The 24,076-nt window shown below is 42.3% G+C and overlaps 2 protein-coding genes across 5 annotated transcripts in view; both read left to right on the forward strand.

Annotated features, from left to right (window-relative positions):
• Window positions 1-5,791, forward strand: part of palm2akap2 (PALM2 and AKAP2 fusion) — an 83,454-nt gene extending 77,663 nt beyond the window's left edge. For 2 of the 4 annotated variants that reach the window (XM_085413629.1, XM_085413632.1), the window contains 3 exons: window positions 243-421; window positions 1,218-1,256; window positions 3,041-5,791. In XM_085413629.1, coding sequence (XP_085269755.1) covers window positions 243-421; window positions 1,218-1,256; window positions 3,041-3,172 — 350 coding nt within the window. In that variant the 3' untranslated portion in view covers window positions 3,173-5,791. The remainder of the gene's footprint in view (window positions 1-242; window positions 422-1,217; window positions 1,257-3,040) is intronic. The other 2 variants (XM_085413630.1, XM_085413631.1) reach the window with 2 other exon arrangements.
• Window positions 5,792-8,065: 2,274 nt separating this feature from the next.
• slc46a2 (solute carrier family 46 member 2) lies at window positions 8,066-22,106 on the forward strand. The gene is made up of 7 exons (XM_085413633.1): window positions 8,066-8,820; window positions 10,806-10,976; window positions 11,557-11,775; window positions 12,215-12,386; window positions 17,501-17,584; window positions 19,471-19,627; window positions 19,709-22,106. The coding sequence occupies exons 1-7, from the start codon at window positions 8,347-8,349 to the stop codon at window positions 19,755-19,757; spliced, it is 1,326 nt and encodes a 441-aa protein (XP_085269759.1). The 5' UTR covers window positions 8,066-8,346; the 3' UTR covers window positions 19,758-22,106.
• Window positions 22,107-24,076: the final 1,970 nt, after the last annotated feature.

Genomic DNA, 24,076 nt, shown 5'->3' on the forward strand with positions numbered 1-24,076 from the left:
AAAAAAGTGCTGTATAAGAATCAGTCAGTCCAACCACCCACAAAATGACTGCTTGCATGCTCTTTCCTCAGTCATAGCAGGCAGAGCACAGGTTTTCTGTGTCTTATGTATATCTAAGAACAATAGCTTTGGCTCCAAACGATGTAAATGTAACAATTTTTAAAAAGAAAAGAACTAAAAAAATGTTTAAATAACCCATAGTATGGATTTTTTTTATTTTTTTTTATTTTTGGGGTTTGCAGGAAAGATTGAGAAAGTTCGACCTGCTCCACCTGTCTCCCCCTCGACCTCTGAAGGAGCCCTGTCTGATGCTGGCAGCGAGGACTCTGGAGGATCACGACCCAAAAACTTCATGCAGACTCTTATGGAAGACTACGAAACACACAAAGTGAAGAGGAGAGAGAAAATTGAGGACAACAGTGTAAGTATTTCAACCCAGGGAAAGATAAATGACTAGACACAGAATAAGAGAAAGAGACTGAGGTGCTTTTCACTGCAAAATCAAAAGCTTTCTGTTGCAGAAAACGCGTAATACAAAGCACCACAAACTAATGTAGTAGTTGTGAGCATCAGTTATTATAAATCCCCTGATCTCTGTGAAAGTGCCAAGAGATGACCCAGTTTGTCACATAATACGTATTTGTTCAGCCGGGCTTTGGTTAAATCACCTCCCCTAAATGTCAACGCCCGTGACCTGGTATGAGCACATACTGTACATCACCAAAGGGTAATTCCCAGCCTGGAAGAGAAGAGAGTCAAACAGTCAGAGTGAAAGTAAGAGGGGCTTTCTGTCCTGACCCCATGTTTTTGTCTTTTTTTTAATGTTTTGTAATAAATGTAATTCGACACCAGAACGCTTATGTATTCAAAATGGGGTCTCACGAAAAGGTGAAAGGTTTGGCACGCAAACACAAAGAAATTGTTGGAAATGTTGCGTAATCAGAAATGACAGACAGAAGTTTCACTTTTCAGTTCATGAGCACCGCACGCTCAAATTCATATTCACACACAGCAGATCCACTGGGAGGGAACATTTCATTCCAGCTGCTGTAAGATCACATACTTCAAGTTACTTCACTGAATTTATTCCACACAAACATCTCTGCTGCGCAGTTGTTAAATGCTGATGTTGTTGCTAATTGTGCTTTTGTTTATCCATGATGGCATCACATGTGTTGACTTCGTGTACTGTTGCTTCTCTCCTGCTTCTTGATCAGTATGCCCGTTTGTTGCTGGCTAACGAGGTAACCACTGAGGTACCTGAGGAATCTCTTCCCTCCTGTAACTGCCTTTACTGACAGACCTGGGTCAGACCATACACATTAGATTCATATACAACAGAGTCCAAGTAGATGGCAAAAATCAGCTTTATGCAGTGCTGTGCAAAAGTTTCAGGTACTAAACGTGAACTAAGGATGGATTTAGATCCACTTTCATAAAGCTTTCTTCAGGGTACAATAAAAAGAAATCTGGTTAATATTTAGTGTGAGGACCCTTTCCCTTTACAGCATCATGGCCTCTCTGGATTCAAAATAAGCTATTTCTGAGTCAGTGTTGATACTAGGGTGAGCTTGAATAGTCAGTTTTGTTTAGGAAGAGTATTTGGACTAAGTGGCCCATGGGAGCCATACTAAGAGTTGGCTGGATTCTCTAAAGACTCAGGAAAAGTGCTTCAGTGCTTCCACCCCGTTAGCTGAGAATATACTGGATTATCCTCTATGAAAGAAAAGAAGTTACAGTTATGAATGTGGTTTCCTTTAATACCATAACCTGCTGTTATGTTTTGAACATCATCAAACTCCCAGCTGAGCAATAAACATGAAGCTCCTGTAATAAAAACCTTTTTATAAAAAAAGAGCTCTATTAAAATAATCAGAGTGAGTTTAAATTTGCATTACTTGTGTGTGTCTCATTGGATCGTTGGGATCATAATTTATTAATTGGACTTTGGGTCCCTCATTACATTCAGTTATTAATAATAAGAATCTAAATGTGTTTATTACCTAAAACCTTTGCACAGAAGTGTAGCATGTATCAGTATCACCTGAAGAAACTGCCTATTCACAGTGATTTTGACTTCCCGAGTCCAGTTACAGAGTCAGAATGAGAAGAGTTCCACTTCCACTTTGTTGTTTTCATCTTCTAATTGTCCTTCAGTCAGTCTTTTAGAAATGAAACCAGTGCTGAAAATGTAGATGGTAGATTGGAAACCATAGACAGGGCACTTTCTGAACAAAACCCACATGTGTTTTTATGTCTGCTCCCAGGTCTGGTTGTACTCTCATTTCCTTGTTCTGCTCTGTGGTGTTGGTGCTGCATGTGCTTGTCCGTGGATTTGGTGTGAACCTTTAATCCACACATTCCAATTTATGTACATGCTGTATAGAGTGTTGATTTAAAAAGTTTCTTTCAATATTTAAAACAGAAGGAGCCATTTTAATGGTGCCATATAGCTATATATGATAAATATGTTTGTAAATGATATTCAAAAGTGTGTAGTCGTTAAAAGATACGGTACTTGGGTGTGCTTCAATCTGACACTACGTAATTGGCCTAAGCTTTGAGAAGCTCATGTCCATACTTTTCTATCATCATGACTGCTGTCAGCCCTCTGCCACTACCCACAATCCACTTCACCTACACCCTGTCCTGATCTACCCTGGATTCCAGTTGACAAAGAAATCTTTTCCCCTTGTCCTTGTCTGTCTGCTTGAAGGTGATTGTGAGTATCAGCATGGGTGTGGGAGAGGAATAATGACTGGACACGTTTAATGTGGTGTTCAAGCATGAATTTTCCCTGAAATGGAGTAAAGTTACTTTTGTTGTTGCTGTCAAACACTGCAGGTGCTCTTTATTTTTGTCATTTAATTAAAGTGATTAGATGTGCGCGCCCTCAGTGTTTGACATACACTGCATGTCATGTTAAAGTCACTGTGGCGTGCGTGTTTTGGGGTTTTTGTTGTTGTTGTTTTTTATGTTTGTAACAATTACATTGCTCCTGGTCGCACTTGCATCTGATTGGTTGCTTTGTAATCATCAGGTTCTGGAGGCCACTCGTGTGACCAGGAGGAAAAGCGACATGGCGCTGAAGTGGGAAGCCGGCATCTATGCCAATGAGGAAGGCAAGGAAGAAGAGGAAGAGGAGGAAGAAGAGGAGGAGGAGGAGGAGTAAAAAACTCCCTTCAGAGACAACTAACAAGCCAATTGGAGAGAATGAAGGAAGAGAAAGACTGAAGGAAAAGTGAGAAAGCAGGAAGGAAAACTATTTATTTTATTAAGAGTATCTGAAGATCACATGACCCCAGCAGTGTGAACCAGTGGGGCTTTTTGGACCTGAAAACTGAAGGTATATTAGCATGTTAAGGGGCTGAGGATGTGGGAAATATGTGAAGGTGGTCAGCAATAAAAGAGACACTTCAAAGGTGTTTGATGGTGGTTTTAGAGCAACGTTTAGTGTTTTTAATAGCTGGTAGATGCTAAATGACTGAAATATTCTTAGGATTTTTCACCTTTATGCTATTATTCAAATAAGATCTAAAGCTTTTATTTTGACTGGTTGCCTGAGACTCTCTGATGGTGGTTTCATCTGCGCGTGCTATATAATAACCACAGTCATCTTCTGAAAGTGTGGAACGCTTTTAATCAAGAGGACGATATAAAAGATAGGCAGATGCAGCTATTCAAAAAAAGAAAGTTCTGAGAGGAAGTAGACAAGGAGAGGCCAGATCACCCTTTTAGTTTTTGTAATTTCAGAAATACTTTTACCTGGATTTACTACTGGAAAGCTGCTGTGTTTTCCAAGAACCGAACCGAAAGGTGCCCCAAAGCGTCACTTTCAGAGCCCATAATGGCACAGTGCAGATATGACACAAGTTTGACACGCTTGCCAGGAGCTTTTGCCTTCTTGTCAAGCATCTTTACTGAATTTTGAGCAGTCAGCATCCTTTTTGTGTTAAATGCTAGTCAAGAAATTAGCAAAACTAGCAAAACTAAACTTGCCTTAGACCGCCAGTGCTTGTCGGTGAACGGTATGTATTGTATCCTCTCCTATCCTGCATTACTACACTGTCGGTAGACCTTAGGGAAAATAAGCAACCACCTTAGATAGAAAGTTTGCCTGTAATCGCTTCTTTTCCAGTGCAAACAGAAAGAGGCGGGGGGGGGGCTACCTGCTGGTAGTGCTTACACCATTTGAGTGAATTTGTGTGTTAATTAAAGGGCTGGGTCAGGGGTTTTATATAAAAAAATCACTTATTTTACTTTTGTTGGCTACGTCGCTTTGTTGACCTGTGCTTTCTGATGATGTAAGCAGTTGTTTCATGTATTATACTGAGGTAGGACTGTGTATTTGACCTATGAACGTCTGTATCTACTTGCTAGCCGAGGATAAAGTTTGATGAAAAAAATAATCAAAAAAGGTTTTTATAAGAAGTCGTTATACCAAAACAGAATGTTATTTAGAGAAAACCCACCAGCCTGAGCTCTCCACATCCTTTTTAAGGCGTACAAGTGTGCGAATGGATTCACACTCCTTTCCTAACCTGAAACAAGCACAGCTGAAAAAAAAGTGCAGTGGCAAAAAGAAGGCAATAAAGGTCTTTCGAGACGCTGAGCTGTGCTGTAAGTTGGGCTTGTAAGGGTTTTTTTGTTTTTTTACTAACTGTATTGTGACTGAATTTTGCAGAATGACATTGATTTTGTGTTTTGAAGTGTTGAAATCATACAAAGTGACGAGGAAAAACAGGATTCAGCTTCAAGAGTAAAACAGTAAATACACTTTAACACAACCACACTTCTCCCTGGAGTATAACAGACTGTCTTTAATTTAAAATGAAAAGTAGAAATGTGTCAAACTGGCTGTGGAAACGGTATTTCTGGACAACTTTTGATTGTATTCCTCTGTCGTAGCCTTTGAGATTCGTTTCTGCGTCCAGATGTGAGGAGAAACAACATCGTTTTTGTAAACCAAAAGTCACAGTTTTGACCTGTCCAAGTGCCCTTCAGCAAGGCAGCAACTTCTCTCTTTGCTTCCAAACACACTGAATGTACGCTGAGCTAAACCACAGATGTAATTGCTGGACATCTACTAACCTATCAAGTCAAGCCACCCTTTGCAACTTATTCCACTCGACTGTCTTGTGATATGCTTTGTCAAGAAAGCGTGGCACAAACGCCATAAACCAAAAGTGAAAATCAAGGACTCATTCCTCTGCGGTGTCCACTTCCACCAAACCCAGAACAAATAATATTAAAACCCACACATATGTTCCAGAGAATCATCCAAGTTCTCCTTTCAGGGTCTTCTGTGGTGCAGCAGAGGTGAAGTGTCTTTAACGCTGGTATGAGATTATTTTTGACTTAAAGGCTAAAAGACAACAGGACGGAAAAGGTTTTCATCCTTGTGGGAACCAATCAAAGTTCTCATTAGAGTCGCTTATGAAACGTACACACAGAGGAATTATTGAATGGTGTGATCTATTATTATTATTATAATTATTATTATTATGATTTTGATGTTTGAATTTATGGTGCAGAGATGATTTTATTTATCATTTTAAATGCTGGTAGCTTGTTTTCGGCCTACAGAGCTTCTCCAGTGTGGAACTCACTGTCTGTGTGTGTGATAAAGCAATCTTATTACTACAATATAAACACAGTATAACCCCTGTTCCTATGTTAACCACTTGTATGCTCATACTCTGCTTTGTTATTTTATAGCACATGTAAGGCTCACAGTTACACACCCACTATACATATTATGAATATTTTCTCATTAAAAACAAAACCTGTACATGTGGGTTTCCTGAGTGGTTCATTTGCATGTGTTTTCAGTGTTAATACTGGAAGCGGAGGTGGGGGGATCATTTCATTGTCCATATACATACACTAACCAAAGGGACACTTCATTCACACTTTGCTGTGACCCTATCCTCTGAATGTGGCAGCAGAGATTGAGTTTTTCTAATCTTCTATTGTCCAGGCGTTCTGACTGATGTCCCACCAGGATAAGGCCCAGAGGAATACCCAGGAAACGCCTCGGTGTCCCCTACTGAAGAGCTGGATGAGGCAGTTGGTTAGAGGGACATTTAGGCTTCACGTTAGAGACTGCTGCACCCGTGATCTGGATAAGCAGTTGAAAATGGACGAATGGATGGATATTGTCCCGTTTTGGTGTACAATAGAATTTCAGTCTCCGTTTCCTGTTCTAAGCTGACAGGAGTGGCACCTGGTGTGATCTGCTCCTGTAGCCCATCTGCTTCTGTGGTTAACTGAATTACTGTTGCCATCCTATCAGCTCAAAGCATTCTGCGCATTCTCTGACATCAACAGGGCATTTTCATCCAGAGAACTGCCACTTACTGGATGTTTTCTCTCTTTTTGGATCCTTCTCTGTAAACAGACGAGCAGTTTGTGAAATATTAAGACCAGTCTATCTGACATCAACAACCATGCTGTGTTTAAAGTCACTTAGATCATATCTTCCTAACTGTGATGCACAGTTTGAATTTATGTCTTTTTGACTGTGTCTACCTGCCTAAAAACTTATGTCTCCATATGATTGAATGATGAAGGAGCAGTTGAACAGCTACCCACTGACTTGGCCAGGGAGTATACATAGAGTACACTTTACATTACAAACATTTTGAAGGAGGTATGTCTCATTATCGGACCAGAACTGAACAAGCAAACACTTCCTTGAGTTGTCAAAGGAGCTTGCAAAGAAAAGCGTCTGGACTTCTTTAAGTTGCTTGAAGACGTTTCACCTCTCATCCGAGAAGCTTCTTCAGTTCTAAGGTCAAATGGTGGAGAGTCCCAGATATAAACCTAGTGGGAGTATCCCCCCCCCAGAGGGACAAAAGGACCCCCTGATGATCCTCTAATCGCCTGAGAGCCACCTCCACAGGACAAGACTCAGCAGTCCATCTGCATCTTAAGGATAAAGGACACTCTTTCGAGGATGCCAATGTTCACATTTTGGACAGAGAGGACAGATGGTTTGAAAGAGGAGTGAAAGAAGCCATCTATGTCCACTGTGAGCGACCATCTTTGAACAAAGGCGGGGGTTTACGACACCAACTCTCTGCCATCTATAATCCAGTTTTGAGATCCCTTCGCAGACGCCTTAACGCCCACTCACATCCTGGGCCATCTGACCTCAGGAATTCGCATGATAAGGTGGGGCCAGGTTTCACAATGAACACACCCGAAACTGGCTGATTGGGACCCACACCCAGTTTCACACCTTGGCTCAGGCGATTAGAGGATCATCAGGGGGTCCTTTTGTCCCTCTGGGGGGGGTTACTCCCACTAGGTTTATATCTGGGACTCTCCACCATTTGACCTTAGAACTGAAGAAGCTTCTCGGATGAGAGGTGAAACGTCTTCAAGCAACTTAAAGAAGTCCAGACGCTTTTCTTTGCAAGCTCCTTTGACTACGATGACCTGGATGACTGAGAACCTTCACAGACACTTCCTTGAGTTCTATTTGTGAGCTGTAAGCAGCAGCTTTTGAAAGTACCTTGTGGTTAGTGCATTGTTGAGCTTGTGGGAACCCATTGTGAATGTGCTTTTTTTCAGTTCAAATTATTTTTATCAACATACAACAGAGACCACTCTAGCAGAAGCCTATCCACAAAGACTGCAGTCACTGCTGTTTATTGGAAGGAAATTAAATGTTTCCTGTTTCAGGCTTCTCCTGTTAGAGGATTACCTGCTTTCTGGTTTACCTTGAAATGAGCTGGCGGTAATGCCTGTATATGTGCTGTTGTATGCATGCGATATCTACTTCGCCTACAGCTCTTCATAGAAATTTACAGGAACTGCACATTTGATTTGGCTTTGCAATACCTGTGTAATTACATGGGTGGTGCGTGCTGGGTCTTTTATCAGCATTTTTCACATTTTAAAGTCACACACTGATAATTTATTTAAAAATGAAAATGAAAGTATACCAGCTGAGATGGATTAACTGCCTTCAATGGGTTCATATCTAATGCCATGTTTTGGACTGCAGCTCAGTTGTGTTTCAGTTTTATATCTCAAACCTAGATAAATGCAACGAGAGATGATTTGTGTGGAGATATAATAGGGAGCACAGAGAAATGGTAATGATGAAAATGTAAATAGTGGCCCAGAGCCTGATGAAAGAAGGTGGTTTCCTAAAATCTGACAGAGTGCACTGAAGCCAGCAGATCAGCAGCAGGGGATGAGGAAGTGGGCGTGTTTCCTCGGTGAGGCTGCTTAGTTTGAAGCACACGCGCACACACCCTTCACTTACTACTGACGGAAGCAGTCCTAGAAGACGGTCATCTTTATTTTTTTTACAAAGCTACAACAATCCAGATCATGGTGGTACCGAACTTGTGTCAAGCAGCCTTCGCGATGCTTCGGCAGATCGAGCCGATCATCGTGCTCGAGCAGCTGGGCAGCACTCTCTTTGATACCGCGCTGCAGATGGTGGTCTGGGACCGCTGTGCCAACGCTACCGACCCGGGCCACTCCAGTGAGGATGCCCAGCAGAAAGCCATGACCGACTTCTACATGATCAACAACCTCATTATCCAGCTGACTCCCATCTTTCCTGCGCTGTTCCTGGCAAGACTGAGCGACCGCGGCCGGAGGAAAGCCCCCATCGTGTCCCCCCTCACCGGCTACCTGTTGTCTAGGGTCATCCTGCTCCTGGTAGTCGTTCTAAAACTGCCGCTGCAGGTGATGTTCGCGGCGGGGACTGTCCTCGGGCTCTCCGGCGGGTTCACCGCATATTGGCCCGGTGTAATGACTCTAGCTTCACTCGGCTCCACGGCGGCCGACCGCTCCAAGGTGAGTTACAGGCGTGCTGCAGCTGCAAAGCCGTGGAAGGAGCGCCGAGAGGAGCCTCAAAATAACTTACTTTCAATCACAAAACTTTGTGTTTGACTGTAAAACTGATGATAATGTGCAAAAACTAAGAATTACAAGGATATAAACGAATAAGTTGGGCCATTAAAGAAGACCGTTTCTTTCTTTCTCTCTCTCTCTCTTTTTTTTTTTCCAGATTTTTCAGTCTTTCGCTATTATTGTTTTCAGGGATTTCCCTTATTTAAAAATGGCCTTTAGGTTTTATTGCTCATGTGAGCACAATTGGTCGATATACGAGTCTGCGTCACCTCTTTTAACTAAAATCTATGCAATACAGATGTTGTACCTAAAAGAAACACAATACAACTCAAATATATATTCAGAATCAGAATCAGAATACTTTATTGATCCCTGGGGGAAATTATTTTTTGTTACAGTGCTCCATTTTAAACCAACATTAAGACAAGACAGACAATACGCTAACTAAGAATAGTACAATATATACATATATATACATACATACATACATAAGTCACTTATAAATAAATATTTGGAAAAGAAACATGTGTAGTTGTAGCAGCAAACAGTGTGTTAAGTGGATGCGTTGTACAGGGAGATGGCCACAGGCAGGAATGATTTCCTGTGTCGTTCAGTGGTGCTTTTCGGTAATCTCAGTCTCTCACTGAACGAGCTCCTGTGACTGACCAACATGTCATGGAGTGGGTGGGAGGTGTTATCCAACATTCAGTGAACTTAAAAAAAAAAGTAAGCTTAAACTTTTAACATAAAGCCATAAACACTTTCCCCCTCTTAGTCTGAGAGTACTGTGCTTCAGGAAGCATGTTATATGCACACAGGCGGTCAAAAAGAAAATTACATTTAATTACCAAATCACTCAGGGGTTAGCCCCCTCTGCTGTGGAGCCAGCTCCCAGTCTGGATTCCCTCTCTACTTTTAAGATTAAACTTAAGACTTTCCTTTTTGATAAAGCATGATGATAGTTCTAGATCAAGTGACCCTGAATCCTTCCTTAGTTGTGCTGCAATAGGCCTAGAAAGCTGGGAGCTTCCCATGATGCACCGTTTCATCTTCACTCCCTGTGTTAATACACCAATCTGCATGTAGTCATTAGTTATTATTAAGTTATTATTACTACTCTTGCCCTCTTCCACAGTGTTTCTTTGTCCTGTTTGCCTCCCTTCACCCCCAAACCCGTTGTGACAGATGGCTTTTACTCCATGATTCAGCTGAATTGAACTGAAAAAAAAAAACCCAAACAAAAGCAAAACAGTTTCCTTTAACTGATTTATTCAAAGGAGCTTGCAGAGAAAAGCGTCTGGACTTCTTTAAGTTGCCTGAAGACGTTTCACCTCTCATCTGAGAAGCTTCTTCAGTTCTAAGGTCAAATGGTGGAGAGTCCCAGATATAAACCTAGTGGGAGTGACCCCCACAGAGGGACAAAAGGACCCCCTGATGATCCTCTAATCGCCTGAGCCAAGGTGTGAAACTGGGCGTGGGTCCCAATCAGCCAGAGTTTCGGGTGTGTTCATTGTGAAACCTGGCCCCACCTTATCATGCGAATTCCTGAGGTCAGATGGCCCAGGATGTGAGTGGGCGTTAAGGCGTCTGGGAAGGGATCTCAAAACTGGATTATAGATGGCAGAGAGTTGGTGTCGTAAACCACCGCCTCTGTTCAAAGATGGTCGCTCACAGTGGACATAGATGGCTTCTTTCACTCCTCTTTCAAACCATCTGTCCTCTCTGTCCAAAATGTGAACATTGGCATCCTCGAAAGAGTGTCCTTTGTCCTTAAGATGCAGATGGACTGCTGAGTCTTGTCCTGTGGAGGTGGCTCTTCTGTGTTGTGCCATGCTCTTGTGAAGTGGCTGTTTGGTCTCTCCTGACTGAGAACCTTCACAGACTTAACTGATTTATATTAAAAGAAATAACCCTGTGCCCCCTTGCAGGTGTTGATGAGGGTGGAGTTCATGTATGGGTTAGCAGGCGTGGTGGGCAGCCTCGCTTCTGGCCATCTGTTCCACCTGTACAGCTCCAGTTTGGGACATGGGACCATCCTGCTTATCATCAGCACACTGCTGCATCTGCTCTGCCTCTTACACTCCATTTTCCTGCTGCAGGTCAGTGTGTGCACGTGAGAGGGTTCAGAGGGGGCGGGGGTCCAGTGTAGCCATGTGTTTTTTGTGTATTTCTAATTGTTTATTTTTATTTTTATTCTTGGAATCAAAAAATATACTGTGAATCAGCTTTGCATGATTCACAGTATATTTTATAATGGCCCTTCATCCACTTTGCTTCTAGCTCCTCCCCCCTTAAAGGTAAGTTTTTTCTGATTAGCTGCCCCTTCAAAACAAAAGGGCTCTGAACACCAGGTAGAGATAACCACATTCAGAGGATCTGATCCTACTGACATCATACAGAGCCAAAAGTAGAAAAAAAAACTTCTTTCTTTTTGGTGACCTCACCATGACCTAATGACCTAAAAGTACATCTATGACATAAAATAAAGAACAGCAAGCTAAATTGTCGATCATTAAACATGCTGCTGTAATAATAATGTGAATAATTACATTAATCTGTAATTATGTGTCTTATAACTAGAACCATCTTTATTCATGTTCTGCCTTCAGTTTTAGCCACACGTGCTCGCTCTACCACCTCGCCGAGCTCATATACCACGCATGTCCGTCTTTATTAAAGGTGAAAGGTGTAAGCGATGGAGAGCCGGAGGAGAACCGCCACCTACTGTTACGCGCCTCCACTAACTCTTCAGTTGTCGAGGCTCCTGTTGAGATAAACAGAGTGAATGTGGCTCTGTTGTTTGTGGCTGCCATCCTGTACGACTTTGCAGTGGGCGGAGCCATTGAAGTACTGGGCGCCTTTGTGCTGAGAGCACCACTCAGCTGGAACGCCACTCTAGTAAGTTTTTTTTACCCCATTTTTGTGATTTGATGCAAAAAAGATGGGATAAAAGTAACACTGCTAGTTTTAACTCTATTTTAAGCAGACGGGACAATTCTAAATATTAGTGTCTAAGCTTAGCCATCGGTTGGTTGGTGATTGGTATGTTGTTAGCTAATGAGCACACCCTTGTTCATCCTCCTTTCTGACTGTATGACTGTAGTCTTCTGAACAGACTGAGGGAACTGAGGCGTGTTTTCCCACAAATGTCTATACAGCCAGGAGTGTTTCTGCAACCAGAGGAGTCGCCCCCTGATGGTCATTAAAAATAATGCAGATTTAAGGCACTTAAGCATTAATGCCATCTGTTCTAGTTGCATAGTCTGTTTATTATTGCCTCTCTATCGCTGAACATCTCTCCCTTCTTTTTTTCTCATTTCTTTTCCTCTTTCTTCAGGTGGGGTACGGAAATGCAGCAGGCTGTGTGATCTTCCTCACCAGTTACATAGGTGTCATCGGGTTTCGACGCTGCTGCAGCGACACCTCGCTCATTCTGATCGGCATGGTGTCCTTCGCTGTCGGGATTTACTTCATGTCCTTTGTAACGACGACCCTCACTTTCTACCTCGGTAAGAACAAACATGTTACACAGATTTTATAGTAAATTTGTGGTGGATTAGCAGCTAATAGAGACACTTCATCCAGAAGATTTGAGGCGGGTTTAGAGCTCATGCCACACGCACAGGCCACATCCTTCATTTTCTCCTATGACCTTTAAACAGAGTAAATAGGCCCCCAGTTTAGCGCCCCTGGTTGATCAGGCTCAATGCATGCCTAACCTAGGACCCTTTGCTGTGTGTTTTCCCCCACTTTCCAGTATTCTTCTCAGTCATGTCAAATAAAGATGAAAAGCTGCCCTAAAATAATGTGTTTTTAAGTGAGAAAATAAAAAAAATTAGACACTGAAAGCAACAAAGGCCCAGTTGTGTGACTGCTCCTAACCTGTTCTTCATGTGACACTTGGTATTGTCTAAAAAACAGATCAGGTTTAGTTCCCAGAAGAGCTGCGTGTTCAGATTCCAATCGTTGCTTTTATTTTTACTTTGCCAAGTGGTTCGCACAGCAAACAGCAAATGGGAAAAAAATGTGTGTTTATGCTTTGATGGATTAGAAAGTTTGACTCAGCAAGCAAAATAAGTTTGTGTGCTAAAATTCAAGCTGTTTATTTGAGTTTACGTCAGACCTAAAACACCACCATGAATCATAAAAAAGTAGGAACCAAAATAAGGAACTAGGAGTGATTGTAAGCCATAAACACTTTTTCCCCCTTAGTCTAAGAGTGCTGTGCTGCAGGAAGCATGTTATATGCACACAGGCAGTCAACAAGAACATTACATTTAATTACCAAATCAGCCAGGAGTTAGTTTCAACCAATTAAGTTTGATAAGGTTTATTTAACCCTTTCATGCATGAATTATGACCTCAATCAGGATTTTTTTCTTAAGTATTTTTATTCATCTTTAGGCATGAAAAAAAGATTTTTGAACTTCATTTTTTTAAACATGTACTTTGCAAAGAGTTTTTTACATCCACTTAGTCCACTGGCTGGCCAGTGGGTGGCAGGGTATGGAGTCACACATCAGTGTCCAATGTGGTGGTTTATGTGCAAATATGCTATCAACACTGACACAAATACAAGAAAACAGCCTTTGAATAGCTGTCCACTGTAGTGACCACTATAAGAGATCTGCATTCTTACTGAAGGCTAAGACATTCAATACTCAATATGTACACCCAGCAAACAGCTACTCAGCTGAAGCTCACGGATAAACATGTGGAAATGTAAAAAGGGACATTTCTCAGCAGTTGTGGTCTGGTCTATTTTCTGGTTATAAACAAATGAGATACTTTGTCTTAATTATTGTTTGGGCGGGATTGGCACCACTAGGATGTTTTTTATTTGCTATTTATCATACTTCACTTCTGAACTTGGACAATATATATATATATATATATATATATATATATATATATATATATATATATATATATATAATCCGATCCATTAAATATCAAAAGAACACCTCACAAAACTTGCAACATGGCGTAACTCGGCCCATAACCTTAGCAGTCGGAGTAGTATGCATCACGTGATAGAGCGGCTGTGGCGTGGGAGACCTGTCTGCGGTCTGGTTCAGTATTTGGAGCCTCGCTACCAATCCGGCATTTCATCTCCGAGGAAGTTATCCCAGAGAGAAATGAAGCAAGTGTGTAAGTTCATCGCTGAATGTTTGTAAAGCATTCCAGCATTAAGCTTAACAAACGATATATGGAGCGACTGCCTCTTCTCTCCCTCCCTCTCCTGCTGCTACTTCAGTCGTGAAACTGATCAATGATCAGCTGATCAGCTTTTCTGTCGTGAGTTCGTCTCTCTTGTTTGTTTATTGCCCACTTCGCGCCAGAAAGAGGAAACCAGCGGCTGAACAACAGCAGCATGTTTAAGCTTGTTAAGCTGTTGTTAGAATTTATTTAATATTACTTTCTACACCAGGATCTTTTTCTATGTAGCTGATGCTGGTAACTGTGCAGGGGCGGATCTAGCAAAGTTTAGCCAGGGGGGCCGTTAGGGCATGAACAGGGAAAAGGGGGCACAAAGACATACTTTTCTTACTTATTCTCATTTAAAATGTCTAGCTTTTAATAAATAATTATTTGAATCTTACACTCAAAGTTTTAATCTGATGTAAAATGTATAGAAGTCCATTACTGTATATAGTAACTGTTAAGTCTAATATATATACCCTAGTAAGCTATACTACTTTTTCCGTTGGGAAGGTACCATCTGTGCAGTCTGCAATTCTGTTGAAGAAAGATGTTGAATCTATTTAATTACTCTTGAAAAATAATTGATTTCTGTGCATTTTTTCAAACTGCATCAAATTAAAGTTAATTATGTCGATTAAGCATCATGAGGTGGGGGGTGGTTCCCTATTTTTTTTTTTTTTTTTTTGCTGGGAGTTGGAACCCTATTAGTTAGGTTGCTTAATATTTCTGCTAAGTACTCTTTAAAATACCAGAATAGGGAGGATGGTGTAGGTTTAAGTTTATTATATAAAAAACACCCAGCACGCCCCTGCGGGCGGTTTATCCTTCAAGCTCGGGTCCTCTACCAGAGGCCTGGGAGCTTGAGGGTCCTGCGCAGTATCTTAGCTGTTCCCAGGACTGCGCTCTTCTGGACAGAGATCTCCGATGTTATTCCCGGGATCTGCTGGAGCCACTCGCCTAGCTTGGGAGTCACCGCACCTAGTGCTCCGATTACCACGGGGACCACCGTTACCTTCACCCTCCACATCCTCTCGAGCTCTTCTCTGAGCCCTTGGTATTTCTCCAGCTTCTCGTGTTCCTTCTTCCTGATATTGCTGTCATTCGGAACCGCTACATCGATCACTACGGCCGTCTTCTTCTGTTTGTCTACCACCACTATGTCCGGTTGGTTAGCCACCACCATTTTGTCCGTCTGTATCTGGAAGTCCCACAGGATCTTAGCTCGGTCATTCTCCACCACCCTTGGGGGCATCTCCCATTTTGACCTCGGGACTTCTAGGTTATACTCGGCACAGATGTTCCTGTACACTATGCCGGCCACTTGGTTATGGCGTTCCATGTATGCCTTGCCTGCTAGCATCTTGCACCCTGCTGTTATGTGCTGGATTGTCTCTGGGGCATCTTTACACAGCCTGCACCTGGGGTCTTGCCTGGTGTGATAGACCCCAGCCTCTATGGATCTTGTACTCAGAGCTTGTTCTTGTGCTGCCATGATTAGTGCCTCTGTGCTGTCTTTCAGTCCAGCTTTGTCCAGCCACTGGTAGGATTTCTGGATATCAGCCACCTCCTCTATCTGCCGGTGGTACATACCGTGCAGGGGCCTGTCCTTCCATGATGGTTCCTCGTCTCCCTCCTCTTTCTTGGGTTTCTGCTGCCTGAGGTATTCACTGAGCACTCGGTCAGTTGGGGCCATCTTCCCAATGTATTCTTGGATGTTCCTTGTCTCATCCTGGACTGTGGTGCTGACACTCACCAGTCCCCGGCCCCCTTCCTTCCGCTTAGCGTACAGCCTCAGGGTGCTGGACTTGGGGTGAAACCCTCCATGCATGGTCAGGAGCTTTCTTGTCTTTATGTCAGTGGCTTCTATCTCCTCCTTTGGCCAGCCTATTACCCCAGCAGGGTACCTGATCACGGGCAGGGCGTATGTGTTGATGGCCCGGATCTTGTTCTTACCATTCAGCTGACTCCTCAGGACTTGCCTGACCCTCTGCAGGTACTTGGTGGTTGCAGCCTTTCTAGCGGCCTCTTCATGGTTCCCATTTGCCTGCGGGATCCCCAGGTACTTGTAACTGTCCTCTATGTCTGCAATGTTGCCTTCTGGTAGTTCAATCCCCTCAGTTCTGACTACCTTACCTCTCTTTGTTACCATCCGACTACACTTCTCCAGTCCGAACGACATTCCAATGTCATTGCTGTATAGCCTGGTAGTGTGGATCAGTGAATCGATGTCTCGTTCACTCTTGGCATACAGCTTGATGTCATCCATGTACAGGAGGTGGCTGACAACTGCTCCGTTCCGTAGTCGGTATCCGTAGCCAGTCTTGTTAATGATCTCACTGAGGGGGTTCAGGCCTATGCAGAACAGCAGTGGGGACAGAGCATCTCCTTGGTAGATCCCGCACTTGATGGTAACTTGTGCTATGGGCTTGGAGTTGGCCTCTAGTGTTGTACGCCACATCCCCATTGAGTTCCTGATGAAGGCTCTTAGGGTCCCATTGATCTTGTACAATTCTAGGCATTCCAGTATCCAGCTGTGGGGCATTGAGTCATAGGCCTTCTTGTAATCAATCCAGGCAGTGCACAGGTTGGTCAGTCTGGTCTTGCAGTCTATATATATATATATATATATATATATATATATATATATATATATATATATAGTGGTGGTCCCCGTGGTAATCGGAGCACTAGGTGCGGTGACTCCCAAGCTAGGCGAGTGGCTCCAGCAGATCCCGGGAACAACATCGGAGATCTCTGTCCAGAAGAGTGCAGTCCTGGGAACAGCTAAGATACTGCACAGGACCCTCAAGCTCCCAGGCCTCTGGTAGAGGACCCGAGCTTGAAGGATAAACCGCCCGCAGGGGCGTGCTGGGTGTTAGTTTTTATATGTGTGTGTGTGTGTGTACAAAGACTAAAAATAGACTAAAAATCCTTAGTCTCAGTATTTCTTAGTCAGGTAAAAACCTGTACTACAAACTCCCTGATGAGGCATTGATGGACATGGTCATTGAAACTTGGGATGTTTACGAAACAGGGAGTTGACCGCTTTGTGTTTTTATTCTGATACATGTGCTGATTTTTCTAAATCTTACCTCTGACATATGCTTTGTATGTTCATATCTCAATAACTATATCTCAGTGACCAGACCACCAGCTGGCAGTTATTCAGCAGGGAGATATTTGGTGGGTCAATGCTGCCTGTGAAGGCCTGACCTGTTTCCCTCAAAGGATTTAGCCTCTGAATTGGGACATTGTTTTAAAGCAAGCACTGCCGGATTAAAAATTATACTTGTTTAAACACCAGGTGCGACCATTCTTACCCAGAATGGGCAGCAGTAGCTGCATAGCTGTGGTCGGGTTTGGCGGATTTGAAGAATTCATTATGGAACAAAATGTTAATCATGAACTTTTTCTGCAGCTCGTGCACTCACCCTGTTTGCTCTCATCCCGATGACCACAATCAGATCTCTGCTCTCACAGCAGGTCCCAGCTTCTTCATGTGGTGAGTACGCAGGAAAGATTTTTGAGCACTTAACACACACTTTGTATTTCATCTTAAAAAAGTGAGAATATTGGAGGCTGTCATTTGAGCACGTGAATGAATGTATAATATTGGTGCCTGAACACAATGGATGAAAACCCAGTGTGGTCATTCATAATAAACTCGACACATATTTACTGACTGCAGCATAAAAATCAACGATGGCTTCAGAGTTCGAGGAGCAGAGCGGGTTGAGAGTAGGCTGGAGTGATCTGTGGTTGCATTAAAGCAACGACAACATGACTTTTCCTGCGAGTTGTGTTTGCTGTCTGAAGGTCATTGATACGTTAGAGGGGGAAAAAGACTCACCAGTCCTGTTTATTTTTAATGCTCGTGAGAAAATACTGTGTCAGCAAAGCATTGTCGTTATAGGCTGCTGTGCCACCAGTTTCATGACTCTTAAACAGGTTTGTCAACTCTGACGCATTAAAGTTCATGTCACATGGATTACACTGCCCCATGAAAGAGCGAGGCCCAAACAACTTACTAATTAATGAAAAGACCATGTATGATTTAAGCTTGTTTAGTATTAGCTGTCACATTTTTACACTTTTCAGCATAAGCAAGAAGATTTTATAAGCCAGACGTTAGCAGGAGCTGTTTCTTGTTCCAGCTGTTTGGTTTTTTTTACTGCTTTATAGGATTCAGATGTGCACGCAGGTGGCACAACGCTGAGGACTTCATTTATTATTCAGTCATTATGTAATCGCAGAATTTCCCGTATAGCTGTCAGACACTGTTTCTTTTCTTTCTTTTTTAAAATTTAGCACATAGTCACATGATCCTCCACAAGGAAGCACTTGGTGAGAGTGGTAAGGAAGAACTGCCTTTTAACAGGAAGAGACTCGGGGAGGGGCAGCCATCTGCCATGACCGGTTGAGGGATGGGAGCATTATTCCTCAATTAGTGGAGAATAGAAGGATTGTTTTGTGAAGCCTCGCAGCAGTCTGAGCTTATAGCAGCATCACTAAAGCGGATCCAGCTCTAACTATAAGCTTTTTCAAAACATAAACAAAAGAAGGTTTAAAGCCAAATTTTAAAACTATACTCCCCTGAAGCCAAACTGGGAGCTGTTTCCACAGGAGAGGGGCCTGATAGCTGAGGGCTCTGCCTCCCATTTTACTTTTAGTAAATCTTGGAACCACAAGTGCAGCTTGATTGCGAAGTGCTCTCCTTCAATAGTATTATACTGTGAGGTTTTATTATATTTTTTAAACATCTTAATAAAGGAAGACCTCAGGTGAAAGGGCCCGATTGTTGGAATGCCACTAGAAACGATTCATTGACTCTGTTTTACTCCCTGATGAAGACCCGTGTGCCGAAAGCAGTTGGAGTTTTTAGGTTAAACATAATCTTCCCTGTAAAACTGAAGACATTTTAATTTTATTTTGAAATGTGGTTGCCTTGGAGTCTTGTGATATTTAAGCCTTAATAAAGCTGCCACCATTTTAAGTCTTGTGTTTCAGTGTGCGTGCACTGAGTTTGAGGGAGTTTTGGATGCATGTGAGAGGATCTGTGCATAAGCAAGTCCTCCATGTGATCCCTTTAAGGCTGCTTCACGATAAACAATGACCTGCATATTATAAGAGCCTGCTCTGCAACTAGCCAGAGAAGGCTTCCTCCCTCTCTGTCACACATGAACACACAGTTTCCAGGTGATTACAGGATCAGATCAATTTACTGCCAGGGCTTTTTCTCCCGTCATCTGCTTGAAACGTCAGAAATGCAAACACACACACACACACACACACACACACACACACACACCAGCAATATCTTGTATAGATTAAACAAACAGCAAGCTCTTCTCTCTTCATTCCCTTTGTCTTCCATCCCCTTCTCCTCAGGCATGACCCTCACCTTCCTGCAACTCGCTCTGAAGTTTGCCAGCCTGGCGTACATTCCCGCTTTCACCAAGATCTATCAGGGAACCCTGGACTGGTTCCCAGGCTTTGTGTTCACACTAGCCAGTATTTTCACAGTACTGGGAATGACACCCATCAGGTATGTGTGCCCATCACTTCAGACTAACGTGCCCGCCTTTCAGAGTCTCATTGTCTCATCTCCTCTGTCTACTCCCTCCAGTATCATCGGCTGCAGATCACCTCAGAGGTGGCAGTATGAGAAGATTTAGAGCGGCCGAACCAGTAACATCATCACCAGCAGCAGCAGCGAGTGAGCATTGGTGCAAGGCAGAAGGGAACTGAGACTTGAAACTACTTCCTGTGGTGTTCCTCAGTTATAAAAGAGGGCAAACAGTATTTTTACATCTACATCTCAAATAGACAACTGCCTCACAAAGACAGAAGCTGCCACGGTGATTTCCACATAGTTTAGGATTTGTCACGGACTGCGTTGGCTGCTTCTGTCAGCAAACTGTTACTCACACGCAGTTTTCAGCCATGGGTCATGTTTTAAACAACTTCGTTAGGAGTTTTGTATCCTGGAGTCCTCTCAGGCTGTTACAGGAACAGAAAGTTTGACACAAGTTGATCTCTGTTATGAATTCACCTGTTTTTACTTAACTGCCTACTGTTTTTGTAGATTCGTAAACTAGAAGCTAGAAGTGGAAGTGTGGTTATAAAATCAGGGGTTTTTTTTTGGCTGTTACTGTTTCCATATTTAAAGACTTTGCAGTTGTTACTGTACTTGCACAGTAATGTGCACAAACTTAATGAGAGTGCTGCTCTGATGCCAGCTTAGCTGCAGTTTGGGTTTAGGTCAAAGCTACATGAAGTGAATCCAGTTTGAGTCACAGACAGTGTAAACGGTGGACATGGCCACTGTGATGTCTCAAGGTGAAGCCTCGAGGCTCGAGAAACCGCACAGTCATTGGCTAACAGCTTCTGACTGAGTCTAATAAAGAGGATCATTTATGAAATCTGAAACTAGCGACATTTTCTTACATCATCTGTACAAGCCCTAACCCTGCAATGCCATCTATATTTTTTCTCAGACATGAGTTTAATGGCCAGCCCCCTGCTGGCCACGAAACGACAATACAGATTTCATCAGACGCAGAAGGCACGCCCATCTTTTTGTACTGTTTACATCTGTGTCCTGTTCACATCACCTTAACTCCTCTAGAGGCCACTGTTTCTGAGGTGTGACTTAAACCTGCTGCAAGCCTACGCTGCGTTTTACGGAAGCTCGTCTCTGTCAAAAACAGTTTCTGGCATCCACAAATGGAAAATTAGAGTTACTATCTCCAAAATTTTGGTCTACAAAATAAAAAATACAGTTATTACGTCAAAATTTTGAGATAACGAAACATCGAATGAGCTCTGCCAATCAGGGGTTTTTTTTTTTCAGTGGCGGAAACGAGCTTTCAGCCCCAATACCAAACATACCAAACTTTTTCTCTCTCTCTTTTTTTTTTTAAACAGTGTTGTATTAAGCTCCCTGATATAATAGCTAAGCATTACATCAGTGGCAACGGACTAATTGCATGCACTGCTTTTTAAATCAACAGGGCTTGCATAGACGCCACTACAGATTGGGCAACAAGCCCAAAAAAGTTGAAAGAAAAACATACTCCATAAGTCTGATGCGCACTGTTGCACATTATAAGACTGAAACACGACGTTCAATCTGTAAACCATAGCAAAACATTGCCCAGTTTTCTTTAGATTGAACCAATTTTTGCTGCTCAGAGGATATTATTGATTTTTTAAATATCAAATATTTTACCACCTGTCTGCGCCCAGTGGCAAACCAATTATTAACAAAACAGTCACCTCTTAATTTCTTTGCTGCCAGAAACACAAAGAAATAAGTTTCACAGGAAGCTAATGCTGCGTATTTGACAGATTAATCCTACTGACGCAGTTCGTAAGGAAACAAAAGGAAAAATGTGTTGTGCCTGAAACATTCAGCGCAACGTTAGCAAACGATCACAAGTGCGTGGACAAGTGTTCTGTGGATGGGAAAAAACTGCTGGATTCTCCCCCGCTCATGACTCCGTGTATCATCACCATCGGTCAGCTGCTCACAACACATATTTTAGGAAAAGCTTTAGGTTTGGTGTCATTTGACGTTCTCGCACACCGACTACTGGCAGTCTAAGGGATCTTTTTTGACATAACTTTTTGTTTGCTTTTATATATTTTTATTATCCTTACATATTGACCCACTAATTCATTTGATTGTGCTTTATGTTCATCTGTCTAAGTCTGAAGGTACTGGTACAGTTCTGTGTATGAATTTATGTAGAAATTTAAAGCCATATTTTAGTTATTAGTAGACATGTTTGTATAGCTGAAGTAGTGCTTATAGTACTGATTGAAGGAAACCAAATGAAGGTTTTTTTGTAATAGTTATTTTGCATTTGCACATTATTGCACTTTTATTTGTTGACGGTGCATAAAAGGGGGCTTCTGCTGTAGTTTAAATGAAATTATTAAACATAAAGAGCAACTTATGTTGGTGTTCGAGCTGCAATGACACTAAAAATCTTTTTGTTAAATAAACATTATTAAGGCTTGTTGTGATGTTTTTAAATTGTCTGTATGAAAGAATATTTAAATATTCAATCCTTTCTAAACCTCTTCATCCAGAGCATAACTGCAGTATATTTAGTTTTTTGATGACTATATATATATATATATATATATACACATATATATACATACATACATACATACATACTAGGGGTGCAACGATACACAAAATTCACGGTTCGGTTCGGTTCGATACTTTGGTGTCACGGTTCGATATTTTTTCGATACAAAAAAAATGTTCATGCCTTTTTAATTTGTCATTTATTAAAATTATAAATATATATTTTAACTCAAAAGTACAGTTTTTAAATTTAACCCAAACCCTTGTGCGTGTTTTTTATTTTGACAGCGAATGCGCACCTGCGGACCACTTATGTGCAGCCCTGGTTATTTAGCTCGTCATATCGCAGCCACAGAAATTCTTTTGTCCATGAAACCATAAAGCTGCACTTTCTTTTTGCCTTATAGTCTGATTTGTCATAACTTCTCCGTTTTGTGGTAAGCTTTTCTTTGGCTGTCACTTCTTCACCCTGACCTGTCTTATTTGGCTCAGCAGAACTAAAATATATATCTGTCTGTGAAGGTTCTCAGTCATCCAGGTCATCGTAGTCAAATATAAATCCTGCTGCTTTTACACACGCACTCACATAAGCTCAGCGATGCTCTGCGTGATCAACCTCTCACATGTTTAAGCTTGCTGCAGGAGATTTCACTTGTCATGTTTGCATAGTAAGCTAACGATTAATAAGACGATGTCAGAGGAATTGGTGCACAAATTATCATCACTCACAGATCAGTGCTGTCGCTCTCTATACACAGTTCGCATGATTGCAAAGTGAAAGCAAAAAAACAAGCGCAAATTCAAACGCGATTTCAATATGTCACATATTGACAGTGGCTCACCGATGCCAATGACATAATTACCCAGCTACATTTCTGAAAGAATGCAAAAGCATTGACATATATTTTTCCTTCCTACAATAGCCCGACGGGCAGGGAAGAGATAGATTTTGGTACCCCGACTGAAAAAATCGCTAGCTCCAGGACGTCGGGCTAGCGATATTGCGAGCCCTGTATCTGATTGAGGAATCACTCATCTTTGGAAAAGAGAGTTTATTACAGAGAAATGTCTCTTTCCAAAATAAAAGCTATACTATCCACTTCTTCTGGGCTATATTCTCAGCAGCATAAGGAGAATCATGTGCTAACAGCTGTCTAAATGACTCGGCTAAAGTTAGTAGCATGCTTGCTTTTTTTGTCTGCTTCCACTTGTCTTTGCACTAGGATGATGTCGGCGTAAATGTGCCGTCATATTCGTCGTGTTCCCACTAGTGCTTTCAGGTTAATCTCGTTGAAATGACCTTAACGCCACAACATGGCAAATCTCCGTTAACGAGCTACCGCCGATCGCCCCGTGCATGGGGCTAGACGGCCAACACGTTAACGAGCTAACTGCGCTAACACACTAGCTCCCACCCATGTAATTGAGCATTGTATGGCACATCCAACATACTGTTTTACTTTAGTCCATGACTCCCTTACCTTCAGGGTCATACCTCACATGAAAACCAAAATAATTCCAAACGCCAGATCTGAATGAGGGTGGGGGAGGTCCATGTTGTAAGGAGAGCTTAACTTCTGTCTCGCTAGCTTGCCCTGCGCTCTTCCTTCTGATGCTGTCTGTGTTGAGCGCTCAGTGAATCTGCATTCGACTACTCCGCCTAGGCTGCACTGTCGAGCCTAGGCGGAGTAGTCGAACGCAGAGCCACTGAGCACTCAACACAGACAGCATCAGAAGGAAAGTTGATAAAATAAATTACAAGTGTTGTATTGTTCATACATATGCGTACCGAACCGAAAGCACTGTATCGAACGGTTCAATATCGATACGAATATCGTTGCACCATAAATAAATACACACACACACACACACACACGAAAAGTTACAGAAGCA

The sequence above is a fragment of the Rhamphochromis longiceps genome, linkage group LG7 (assembly GCF_057381845.1).
Source record: "Rhamphochromis longiceps isolate RC_006_pf linkage group LG7, R_longiceps_female_GT1.1, whole genome shotgun sequence".
NCBI lineage: Eukaryota > Metazoa > Chordata > Actinopteri > Cichliformes > Cichlidae > Rhamphochromis > Rhamphochromis longiceps.